The sequence below is a fragment of the Triturus cristatus genome, chromosome 3_2, assembly GCF_964204655.1.
Source record: "Triturus cristatus chromosome 3_2, aTriCri1.1, whole genome shotgun sequence".
Lineage (NCBI taxonomy): Eukaryota > Metazoa > Chordata > Amphibia > Caudata > Salamandridae > Triturus > Triturus cristatus.
Window position 1 is genome coordinate 205777254 of NC_140584.1, and position 13263 is coordinate 205790516.

Here is a 13263-nt window from a genome sequence, read left to right on the forward strand (position 1 = left end):
AAAATAGGTGGGGCGCTGCGCTCCGCTCCTACCCTGAAAGTCTCGGGGGGATTCGTCAAGCGGGGACTGAGATAAAAGGGGGGTCCCAAAACGCGTTTTTCCCATGCATTTTTCCATAGGACCTTTAGACACAGCTACAGCCCGAACGGCTGAACAGAGTTACTTGAAATTTGGCAGAGAGGTAGTCCTCAGGTCAAGGAAGTGCCTTTTGTAGGTTTGGTGTAAATCTGTTCAGTAGATTCTGAGAAAATAGCCTTTAAATCAATATATATATCTGAGCCATCTTACGGTGCGCTTACGGTGCGCTTACCGTACGCGTACGGTGACGTGCGCGAGCGCCATTCTGATTGGCTGTTAGTTCTTAGTAAACATTCGAATCGTCCGAAACCAGGAAGCGGCGGCCGCCATTTTCTCTCTCGCACTCTTAAGCGTAGAGGAAAAACAAAGGCAAAAAACATTTAAAGGGACTGTTTAGACAGCTCTTTACCATCTAGCCATGACTAATGGGTCCCCACAATTACCCCAAGGTCAAAAATTCATATTATTTTTTTTACGAAAAATCGCCGATTACGCTTAGCGTACGCGTACGGTAACAAAAAATAAAAAAAAAAAAAAATATCCAAACTCTCCCCACCCCGTGTGCAAATGTATTTGTGCACTTGTGCATGGTCTATAAATCAAGTTGTAAATGTAAAAAATTACCTTTTACAGCGAAGCGCATAATATGTCCTCCATGTGCGCACGGTGCGCGAAGCGCATCGTGCGTACATGGCCCATCCACGGCACTAACTGCGTAAAGTGGGCGCGCGGTGCGCGAAGCGCACCGTGCGCGCACGGAACGAACTGCGTTAAGTGGGCGCGCACGCCACGAATGGCGTAAAGTAACTTAGCATTTAAAAAACCGTACAAATTCACTGAAAAAACCATAGGTTTCACACACGTTATAGTTAGGAATTAGCATTTAAAAAACGTTGCAAATTCACTGAAAAAACCATAGGTTTCACACATGTTATAGTTAGCTGGACATTTTACTGATAAAAAACCAATGAAATTCCCCCGTTATAGTTACTGTAGGCAACTATAACTCACGCGACCGTAATCCTCTGCTGATGACATATGTGTCTTTATGAAAAAAAAATATTTGTAATATATGTATAGCTAAAATTTAATGGAAGACGACATGGGCAAATAAGTGTCTAAATAGAGTATTAGCATCAGCAGAGGATTACGGTCGCGTGAGTTATAGTTGCCTACAGTAACTATAACGGGGGAATTTCATTGGTTTTTTATCAGTAAAATGACCAGCTAACTATAACATGTGTGAAACCTATGGTTTTTTCAGTGAATTTGCAACGTTTTTTAAATGCTAATTCCTAACTATAACGTGTGTGAAACCTATGGTTTTTTCAGTGAAAAAATATATATATATATATATATATATATATATATATATATATTTTTTAGCCATGCTGCACAGCAGCTATTCTGCCGTGCAACGTGGCTAAAACAATTGACAAAGGCCATAGCTTGCTTGGGCGAGACCTATTGGCTTTGTCAGTTCTTGTTACTGCATGGTGTTTTACACTTGGTAGCCCTGGTTGTTTGTTCATTCAGTTCTCTGTTCAGTATCTTTTCGACATTCTCTTCCATCCCTAGACCATTTTGTTTTTTTGTTGGAATTATTAGTTCCACTTCACATCAGGTCATGTATCCCCTCTTGCAATGTCCCAGTGTCTTGGTTTTTCACCTCCTCTAGATGGTTTTTAGCAGTCTCTTTTATGTTTGCATTTTCAAGAGGTGGCCACAGATGTTTTAAAAAAAATATATATGTTCTCTCTACAGATGTTTTATATCTTTTCTTCCTTTTGCCAAATAAGTGGCTTGCGCTTGACATCTATCCAGATAGGGTTTCTCTTCCCAACCAGCAGGTTTTGAACCTTTTTGTTTAAATGAACATCCCCTGTTGGAAATTTGGGCTAGGTATTTGAGTCTGTCTCCTTTGTCAGTAAACATTCACCCAGTTTCTCTTATCCCATTTATGCTTCTCTAATCCAGTCAAGCGCTAGGATAATCTTTATTGCTCCAGACTGGGCAAGACAGTGGTGATCTATTTCACCTCTCCAAAGCACCTCACAGGAGGCTCCCAAGCAAGCCAAATTCGAGGAATGAGTATTCCATTAAGGTCTTGAACGTTGCAGCATGCTCTTTAATACATCCAACATGGGCACGTGAAGTTGTTTAAACCGGGGAAACATGCATGCATTTACCAAGCACTATTGCTTAGATTTAGATGCTAGACTAGATGCAACTGTTGGTCAGGCTGCACTAAAACACTTTTTGCTTAACTGTTGGTTGGCAGTTGGTTAGAGCCTTACTGACGAGACTGTTTGGTATCCCATTTATTCAAGACGCTTGGGTAAGGGATAAGCTTGCTATTCTAGTGTAATGTTTATGACTATTGATGAAGATCCTACGATGCAGATGGGAAAGTTACTTGATTGTAATCCTAGTTCTGCCTTGAAGGTATCTTCATGGAAGTCTTAAACAATCCTTCCTTCTCTCTGTCTTGCATAAGAATTACTATGAATCGTTTTTTGTTGTTATAGATAAATATCAATATGAGTTCCACCCAAACTATTGCCCGTCAACAACTATGAGTACAAGGCATGATGGGATAAGGAAGGTTGCTGGATTCTTAAAACTGTAGTCTCTCTAATATTTAATTCTAAAGATCTGCTCTCTGCTTAAGTTTCCCTGCATTTCTACATGTTTTTCAGCTGTGTTAGTTCAACATGTAGACGTTACTCTGCAAAGAGGTCTGCCTTTCTTTTACAGGAGAGTTTTCCCCTTGGTTTCAATACTATAAATAAATGCAGTGCAGAAACATTTGAAATTTTGGTAAATTGACCAGCTGATGGTCCATAGTGATCGCTATGTTACTAATAGCCCTTTTTGTGTGTTTCAATCCACTATAAATCTCTCTCCCCCACTCTCTGGTGGGGTGGAGTCTAATGTTTAGGACTGCAACGAAGATCCCTACGATGCAGAACTAGGATTACAAGTAATTAGATTTCCATTATATACATCCATGTTTTTATATCTCTCAATTCTTCAACTAATAATTTAATGTAGGCAACTTCTTCTTTGGCATGAACTGCACAGGGGCAATCTATTGTTGCATGAAGGTATTACATAGCTTTTTAAATTGCAGTGTATATGGTAGCTCAACATGGTAAAATGTACAATATTTGAGTACTAATATCTGTAGTTTAAAACAACTCCTATGAATTTATCTTCAATACAGAACTTTCAATGTAGCATTAAGTTAATGTAGACGTGGGAAAATCTTTATTCCCTCACCATACTGCAACATAAAGGAAATGCAAAGCAGTCTAGAGATGTCTATTCACAGGCAGAGTTGAACCAAACTGAATAGGCTTTTGGTGCAGCTGTTCCCACAGTATGATGTAGTGGCTGTATGGTGGGATCATAAACTCATGGATTATGTTTTTATTATCTACCATTAACCAAGTTTTGAAAATAGTTTGTCACAAAATTGGAGTTTCTGTTCCTTAATTATTGATTGTCTAGATCCTGTCGTATGCATACCATCTAGTTTTTTCATTGGGGATAATGGAGTTCCTTTGGAAGTAATTGCTGGGAGCGTGTCTACAGAAGAGCTTGTGAACAGGATTGACAAAGTGAAGCAGGTAAATATACTTAGACCCACTCTCATTAAAGATGGAACTTGAACATAAATTCCATTTTTTATTCCCTGTACAGGAGCTCTCTGAGACAGATGTTCACTGCTAGCATCTGTTGACATCTGAAGGTAACAAATTGATATCCCAGCCCAACCGACTAGTCTTTCGCCCTCTTGATATCAAATACATTGAGTACTACTAAATTAGGTAAAACGTCTGTGTACAATGCTTAAACAAAGGGCAAAAAGCAAGTCAGAATTTTTTTTATCACTATTTTATGTCCCTACCCTTTATCATCTTCCAATAATTGTATAGAGCTAAAATGTGTTAAACCAATAATAGTTAGAAAAGCAGTGGCCTGTGATAATGGATACTAATGCGCATATTCTGACTCCTTAGATGCACACGGTAAAAAATGATGTGGCAACTGGCAGTGAGAGCCATTCTGCATGTTCAGCTGCATTAAGGAGTCCTTCTGAAGCCTCCAACCAAGCAGAGAGCTGTGACCCTGCCCCTCCAGAGATGAATAACATCTCTTCTAAAGGTGTGATATGAGAAGTGCAGAAGCATGAGTAACCACAACTACTTTTTTATTTATTTCATATAGAAAGTTTTAGTTCTCTGGCGTTAAAGTACAGCATTGTGAATGGACATATGCATATCTCAAGACTATTATGGCAGCCTAGTCAACATTTTAGGTGCTGTCAATAGCAACAAAGTACAAAGATGAATGTTTTCCACTCATCAGAAAGAGAGCATGAATATATGGGCCTGATATTCTTAAAAAAATATTAATTTCACAATTCCATAAACATTTCTTGTAATGTGCCTGAAAGCCAATGAAAACCGTAGATTTCTGTGTGTATACCGGACTCGACTTGGGGATTTTCTGACAATCTTAGGATGAAGGTGAAATGCAACAACCAAAGTATGTGGTTTTTTGGTTATAAATAGTTGTCTTGTGCTTCCTCTGAGTTCACTGTTGTGGTGATAGTATTAGTGCTTACTCCTACTACTCTTAGATCACTGAGTTCTAAAACACAGGCTATAGATAAACGAAGTTGGTTACACGTACCAGAAGATAGATGTGTATATATGTTTTAATTAGCTTTGAGGTTAAATAATGTTATCTGAAGTATATGGATTAAAAGTAAAATGACAAATGGCGCATTTGTAACTTCTATCTGATTACGCAGATTGTATTTTGCAAAACGTTTCGTAATAAGCAACAAATATAACTGAAGAATATAATAGAATTGTTGAATTTAGGCTAGACAGTCAGCTTTATTTGAACACATCATTCAGTCTGCCTTGTTATTGGCATAGTGTAACTGCAACAAATGATGGGCGGAATGCTGGAAGATTCAAACATTCTCTCCCAGTCAAGAGATCTGGGTTAAATCCATCGTTCTTTTGCCCATTACGCCACCCCAGTTTGGACCCAGCCATATGCAAATCAATCTTGACTCTGTGCCTCATGGGAACAGTCCAGACCGAACTGCCAAGCCAGGTCCTCCTGCACCGAAAATAAGCATCCTGGGACCGATTTTGGGGTATGTCACCCTTCATCAGCCAGGCTTGCTTGAATCCAGTGGCACAGTGAGCAAGGGACCCACGTCTGGACATACCCCGCCACTTAGGGTGAAAAGTGTAACTGCAACAAATGATGGACGGAATGCTGAATGAATCAAACATTCTCCCCCAGTCAAGAGATCTGGGTTAAATCCATTGTTCTTTTGCCCACTACGCCACCCCAGTTTGGACCCAGCCATATGCAAATCAGTCTTGACCCTGTGCCTCATAGGAACAGTCCAGACCGGACTGCCAATGGGGTGAATGTTTTAATTTGTTCTGCATTCCGTCCCATCAACGGTGTGTCTTTTGCTTTCTCATTATAAGTGTGCCAGGTATGCCCAGGCGTGGGTCCCGGGCTCACTGTGCCATTGGATTTCAGCTATCCTGGCTGATATGGGGTGATACCTCGAAACCGGCCCTAGGATGCTTGTTTCCGGTCCAGGGAGGACTTGGCTTGGCAGTTTGGATTGGACTGTTCCCATGAGGCACAGGGTCCAGACTGATTTGCATATGGCCAGGTTAAACAGGAGGGGGGGGGGGGGGTGAGCAAAAGAATGATGGATTTAACCCAGAGCTTTTGACAGGGGGTGAATGTTTTGATTTGTTCTGCATTCCATCAATCAACTGTGTGTCTTTTGCTTGTTATTGGCAGAGGTATTTTTGAAAGCTTTATTGTTAGATCATGTCTATTATAAAGCCTTTAATCCAAGATAGCACAATATGTGATGTGCAGACAACAATTGGGATTTTTCCAAAGAGTTAATCTACGTAAAGCACTTACCAGAAATGATACCTTATAAATGAGTAAATACTGTGAAAACAAATGAGCAAACTTGCAATAAATACTAGTAAGCACTAGAATAAACTGCTAGGGTTTGCTGTATTTTTTTTTTTAAATACAAGGTAAAAGCATCAGAACATAAAAAGCATATATTTGTCATTTCTAAGTTAAAATTAGCAGTTTCTCAAAAGAAAAAACATTTAGAAATGTAACATTTATTGACTACTGCATTAGTAAAATATTAAACAGTGGATGTTTCCTGCATACAGGTATTTTACTTCCACTTGCAGATCTGCTTGTAAGGTGAAGAACCAAAATGCCACATTTTACGGCAGAGTGTATAGAAATTAGGGAATCATAGACAACATTAGTGGATGGCGACATAGCTTGTGGAGCAATTATGCAAAAAAATAATACAACGTTGGTTCTAAAGATCCCTGGGAATTTCGGAGTTGACTCTGGGTTTCAGACCGAGGTCACATGTTTGAGGTATAGCTTTCTTTTATTCCTAATGGAGATATTTTGTAAACCACTTTCAGGGAGCCTAGATATGCAGTTTTTGCTCCTGTGATTATTGGGACTCTGGGATGTTTTGGCTTAGGTAGCATTTGCAAAGTAGCTAGCAGACTTTCAATCGTGATGCATTCTTCTCTGGATGAATCCCCACCTATGTCTCTTGTTTAGTTTAGTTTTCTTGACTTATCATGCTTTTGTTGTCCAACTGAAGTGTACTTTTTGCTGTTATTTCTTGCTCTTGGTCTGGGGGTAATGTTGTTCTAGTATTTGAGGAAGGAGATAGTGTTCTCCCTTATCATACTGACATGTCTTGCCAGTACACTGTTACCTGTGCACCTTCAGAATTAGATGTTGGAGACTAGACTACACCCACTTAGTTTTGAGAAATGCTCATTATTGGACCTACTTCTGCACTTAATAACCTGCAGGACATATATACATATATAGCGCAAAGTGGAATGTTTGATGCATTTGTAGATTTGTTGGTTGCCTTCAAATTAGGCACTAATGAATTGCTGTGGTCAAGGATCGGCCTTACACCTCTAAATCTTCACTCGTTAACCTTTATTAGCTCTCACTAATGGCCATTCTGATAGGACAGCATTCTGAATGTAGCCCCACCAGGGGGTTTAGACTACATCTGGCAATAGTAGATTGGCTGAACAGTTGATTTTCTATGATGCAAGGACTTTGGCCTATCCTTCTTGAAATAGGACTAGTAACAATTAGTTTTAAAATGGAGAAACTGTATACTTTGCACGCTTAGCCAGAATGGCGTAATACTATTACCAGTATTGTCATCCCTGGAGAAAACAAAACCCGACCATTACATCATTGTTGCTACTTCTTTGTGAGTGATGTAATCAGAAACAAGACTTTAGAATTATTCTGCAGCAGTAAAAGCACGATGGCCTATTTTGAAGAAATTATTAACGGACCCATGTTGGCTACATACAGAAAAAAATAAATGAAACTGCAAGCCATATCTAGACTTGAGGCTGTCATATGAGAATTGAGTTTGATGGTTTTTTTTTAACCCCTTCGATGCTGCGCAGATTCCGCCGCTGTGCTGACGGAATCTTGCGCGGGTGTGGTCATGACGGAATGGTTCCGTCATGAGCACAGCTCAACCGTGGGTCATGACGGAACCATTCCGTCATGAGCACCGAAGGGGTTAAAAGTGAGATTGTTTTTATTCATTACTTCTGAAATTGAAGGTGCCTGCAGCAGTGTTGCCATATGTCCACGTGGACCCTGTAATTTACAAATGATTGTTTTGTTACAGTAAGGAAATTGTTCTTGTTTGCCTTTAAAAATAAAAAATGAAGATCTATTGTGAGGTGACCATTCACATGTGTCGTCAAAGTACACTGTAAATTTGTAAGATGGATGAAATGTTATCTGCTTAACTGACTTGTGAAATGTTAAGCAACACTATTCTCCAACCCATGGCCAACTAATGTGTTAATATGAATGATGATCTGTTTCTTGTCTATTAATTCTTACCAAATGCACTTTTCATAATTCTGTCTTTTAGTTTTAAGACCAAATACTTCTTGTAACATCAAGCCTTGTAATGATCGACGGTTTTAAGTGTGACCAATGTAACAAACCTCACATACTGATTGAGAAAACAATAACAGATACTACAACAGATATTGGTTTAAAGAAAACTCTTGTACTCAAGGCTTGTAAAATGAATTAATTTCTTTTCAGTTCTAAGAATAGTCACTTCATGTTAGGGTGACTTGGAATAATGCATTCACCCTGAGCTAGTATGGGAACTAGACAGTGTCCATCACGCGTTTCAAGTGAGGGATATGGAATATTAATATAATAGTGGTCTATCAATGGCGCAAATTTGGTGCCGGTGTTAGAACCAACACTTTCTGAAATGGCAATCGATTTCCTAGCATGGAGTAGATTTATGTGATTATTGTCATGAAGTGCTCAATTAATCTTCTATAAGGTATGAAAAGCACAGTGGTGTGAAATGTACACACTATCCACTGACAGTGCTTATAAAATACAGGTAACACATAGAATGCTATGATAATTCCAACCCAAATGAGAAGAACCCAGTCCTAGAGCAGTTGGCCTCAGTAGAAGAGACAGCATGAGTATGGCTGCCAGACATGTCCCCAGATAATGGTAAATGGTTCATATTGAACAGATTTTACATCTTGGTGCCCCTATAAATGCAGAATGCTATGAAAAAAGGGCGGCGGGCTTGAGTGAGGGCGCGAGACCTCATTAAATGCATCAGGCATTTGGCTTACAACTTGCTTATGAAATAAATAATCTGTGTGAAATGGATTTGGGCTTGAGTATTTCTTCGCAGTAAAGGAGAGGACTATATGTGTGTTTTTGTAAATTTTTTTATTCCATGAATAACTTTTTTTTTTTTTTTTTTTTTTTTTTTACTTTTTGTTTGTTTGTCTCTGTTAAAGTGTTGTGTATGCTTCTGTAGAGCAGTAACACATTACCCAATCTCGCCTTACTATTTGTATTTATACTGCTGTAGAATAGTAACATATTACCTATTCTCACATTACCATTTGTTCATCAGATGTAATTCCTGAGTTGCTTATATTTTTTTATTACTGAATATTTTTAAACCAGTACAAGATCCCATAGAAGTTAACCCTTCTCAAGAAGCTGCTTCTGGTTCTACAGAGGCATCTGGTTCTGCAGAGGAGATTTCAGAGAAAATTGAAAGGTTTGTTTCTATATGTTAAGTGCTTTGTTTTATAGCATTCTTAAGGAGTTGTGTTAGCTGAAAATATTTATTATTTACTTTCCATTTGTATTTGAAATGGCAGAGGGCAAGAATAGTGGTCCTTTTGCTTAAATCACAGTTAATTAATCCTTGGCAAGTCATGGTGGCTAGAGAGTCTCATGCTGTACATCTTTTGCGGCATTTAAGAGCCATAAAGTCTCTCAGTACATGTATCTCTTGCACACTTGAACACTAATTCAGGTGTTTCACTTCTTGGCCACAAAAGACCTTTCTGGTTTCAAAGGTTTTGGCTAATTAAAATTAATGGAAAGTAAAGAAAAACCGTGATGTTCTTGGTTTGGGAATGCAAGAGAACACATAATTGAATTCTGGCATTTGAACATTTGTTTGTGAGAGGCATTTCTTTTCTTGATTCCAACTTAGATTTACTTCACTTTTCAGTTTTTGACTTTTATATCAGATGTTACATTGTGTTAAATGTTTACATGTAAGCTAGGATATTTTAAATGAAACCTCATCTAAAGTGTACTATGTTCTGTTTAGAATTACCAAAAAACTAGAAGAAAGACGAGAACAAAAGCAGAAAGACGAGGAACAGGTAATGTTGAAAACTAAACATGCCACTTGTATTTGCCTGCTCCATTTGTTCCTCCTCCTCACGAGGGTCAATACTTTATCCATATTTTTGTTTCCCTTCTTCTCCTCTTTCCAATTTACACCAGGTCCTCAACTGCAGAGGCCTGAATGAGAATGCCCCTGTGAGTATCACTCCAAGGATAGCTTGCTTCTTTTCCAGTGTTAGGAGATGAAGCTTTTACCACTTCCCCTTCACTTATAATGCACGACCTAGAATATTTATTTTCCACCATTAAATAGTTCAGAATTATCTTACCACCACTATCTGAGTGCCTTTTTGCTTGGTTGAAGTTTGTACTTTTTTAGTACCATTGTCAAAAAATGTATTTAAGATTATTAAAGCCAGCCTCCTGTTCATAGTTGTCAAGTTCCGAATAAACATGGAGTTCTGTAGTTGAATGAAGGAATATGCATTTGATTGAGTATAATTGGAGTTCTCTGTAATTTCACTCCAGTTATGATTTCTTTCCACCTAGAATGAAATAAAAAAGGAAGTAGAAAGAAGAAAATCTGGGAAAGAAGTCTTGGAGTTTAAAAGAAGACATGAAGAAGACTTGGCTAAAAGATTATTGGAGGAGCGTACTAAAGAGAAGGCTGAAGAAAAAGCTGCCAGAGAGCGTATCAAACAGCAGATTGCATTGGTATGGATTGCTTGGGCTATTAAAACAGTTTAAGGGTCAAAGTTTATCTCAAATTGGAAAACTGTTTATTATGAAATGTAATTCAGATGTTTATTAGCCCAATGCTGCATGTACCCGGCATTGCTATTGTAGTCTACACAAATAGTTTACTTATGGCTAAAGGGTATATAATCATTATTAAGCTCCTTGGGTCAAAACTAACCCAAGTTGACTAACTGAAAAAAATTTCATGACTTCCTCTTTTCTAAATTCAGTGCTGCTTTTATTTTTCCTTGGTGCACAGTTTTGCATTTGATATACAGATTTCTGCCATATTTTACACCATTCCCTATTTAATAACTAGCATCTGCAATGCAATAGGTCTTGCATTTACGCAAGTTTGAGCTATTGACATTGTAAATGACAATGCCTTTTTATTTATGTTTTGGTTTTTAAAACATAAATAAAAAAATTGTCATTTACAATGCCAGTAGTTTAAACTCTTGCAAATGCAAGACCTATTGCATTCCAAATGCTTGAAGGCATCGCTGAGTTGCCCCCTTCTGTCTCCCATGGCCCCTGAAGAACTCCCTATTTGCTCATAGTTAAACAATCCGGTGGTCACAACTGCCCATGAGAGATCCCCCTGCAGTCAGAGAAACTCATGAAAGAAAAAAGTGCTTACAGACTAAAGAAGACGTACCGTGTAACAACAGAAGTAAAAGGGCCAGTCCTCATGGGAGGTTGCAAATGAAGACAAGGCAGTACTAAGGATGGACTCGCAAGCCTAATAATGAATCAGAAGCCAGCGTTTATAAAGGACAATGACACAAGCCAATGACAAATATGGGTGGAGAATGGATGGGGCATCTGAAAGAAACACGTTAGTTAGATTCCTCACCTTAGAATATCCCCAGGCGTCAGACTGGATCCGGAAGATTTTTCGTCCGCAATACCCCTTGCGCGTCGCTAGGCGTCGTCTGCGGCTCCGCGTCCGTCGTCGTGCGCCGGAATGACGTCATCGGAGTACTTAGACGCCGCCCTCGCGCGCTAACGTCAGTTCTTCTTTTTTCTGCGCCAGTAAGCGCCGATCCGGGAGAGCTACCCCTTTAGTCAATTTTTGACTAACTTTTTTGACTCTTTTTGGTCATTTCTCAACTCTGGTGCCGGTAGGATGCCTGGTTTCAAGGCCTGCGACGACTGTCACCGACTGATGTCGGTGACCGATCATCACCGCCGGTGCCTGTACTGCTTGGGCCTCGACCACGACGCGGCGTCGTGCTCCGATTGTATGGCCCTGACCTCGAAAGCTAGGCGGGAGCGGTCCCGCAAGCTTCTCGAGCTTCGCCACTCGGCTCCGCGCCGCTCTCGATCCCGGTCCAGGAGGAGGTCCAAGGATCGGTCGCGGAGCCGCACTCGACATAGTCACTCGTCTGGCTCGAAGTCTTCGGGTAAGTCGAGGCATTCCAAGAAGTCCAAGAGGCGACAGCGCTCTTCGGACTCCCCTCGCCGGTCGCGCTACTCGGCCGAGGGTCCGGGTGGTTCCACCCCCGCGGCTCCGCAGGAGCCGCGCATGTCCCCATACCCGACGGTCCCTGGGACTGACGCGACGCCGGCGGAGGTCAGTGCCTTCCTCTTGGCCATGAGGAGCCTGGCCCCGCTGTCGACGCCCGCTGGCGCGCCTTCGGGCCACGCGGACTCGACTGGGCGACCTCGCGTGCCGGCGGCTCCGGCTCCGGCGCCGTTGGAGGCTCCGGCCCCGACGCCGCAGGTCCCCGAGGGGCCCGAGCCTGGGCCCCCGTCGACGCCGATACCACCCCCGACGCCGGCTCCGGTCGACGTCGATCCCCGGTTCAGCCCCTGTCCGGTCCCGACGCCGCATCCGACGCCGCATCCGACGCCGCTAGAGACACATATTGTCTATCGACCGGCTCCGATCATTCCTCCTGTTTACCAGGAATCGGATGACGGGGGCGACTGGGAGGGGTCGGACGACCCTATGGCCCTTCAGAGCCAACTTGCACAGGACTGGGCAGATGAACTGGGGGAGGCCAGTGGGTTGGATACCTCACCGGACACTGGATTCATCTCTCCTCCGACTGTGGCTTCGGAGGAGGGTGCAGCTTTTTCTGTGGTGCTGCACAAGGCGGCCGAAGCCCTTGGGCTTGAGCTGCCTGCCGTGGCTGTGAGGACTAACATCCTCCCTGAGGTGCTTCAGTCTGCCGCATGCTCCACTGAGCCTCTGCTGCCATTCAATTAGGCCCTCACTGACTTTCTGCAGGGCACCTGGTCCAAGCCTTCCACAGTCCCTCCTGTGGATAGGAACGTTGCCAGGCGCCACCGCCCTGCTCCGGGCGACCCCAGTTTTCTGTCCCAACACCACACCCCCGAGAGTCTGATTATACAGGCCTCTACCTCCCAATTCTCCTTCCCGTCCGCTCCTCCGGACCGGGATTCCAAGAGACTGGAACAGTTTGGTAAGAAGCTGTTCTCCTCGCTCAGTTTGGGCCTGCGGTCTTTGAACACCGCCTGTCTCTTGGACCGCTATTCCCACTCTCTGTGGGATGCGGTGGAGGACGTGCTGCCACTGTGCCCGGAGGAGGCCCGGGCGCAGCTTTCCTCGGCCCTGGCCGATGGGAGAGATGAAGCGCGCCATGCAATCCGATGTGGACTCGACACTACGGACTCACT

The 13263-nt window shown here is 41.9% G+C and overlaps 1 protein-coding gene across 2 annotated transcripts in view; it reads left to right on the plus strand.

Moving 5' to 3' along the window:
* UBXN4 (UBX domain protein 4) overlaps nt 1-13263 on the plus strand; it is a 225517-nt gene that overhangs the window by 62727 nt on the left and 149527 nt on the right. Inside the window, exons 4-9 of one of the 2 annotated variants that reach the window (XM_085647528.1) lie at nt 3592-3710; nt 4104-4248; nt 9199-9295; nt 9860-9914; nt 10039-10074; nt 10429-10593. In XM_085647528.1, coding sequence (XP_085503654.1) covers nt 3592-3710; nt 4104-4248; nt 9199-9295; nt 9860-9914; nt 10039-10074; nt 10429-10593 — 617 coding nt within the window. The remainder of the gene's footprint in view (nt 1-3591; nt 3711-4103; nt 4249-9198; nt 9296-9859; nt 9915-10038; nt 10075-10428; nt 10594-13263) is intronic. The other variant, XM_085647529.1, reaches the window with a different exon arrangement.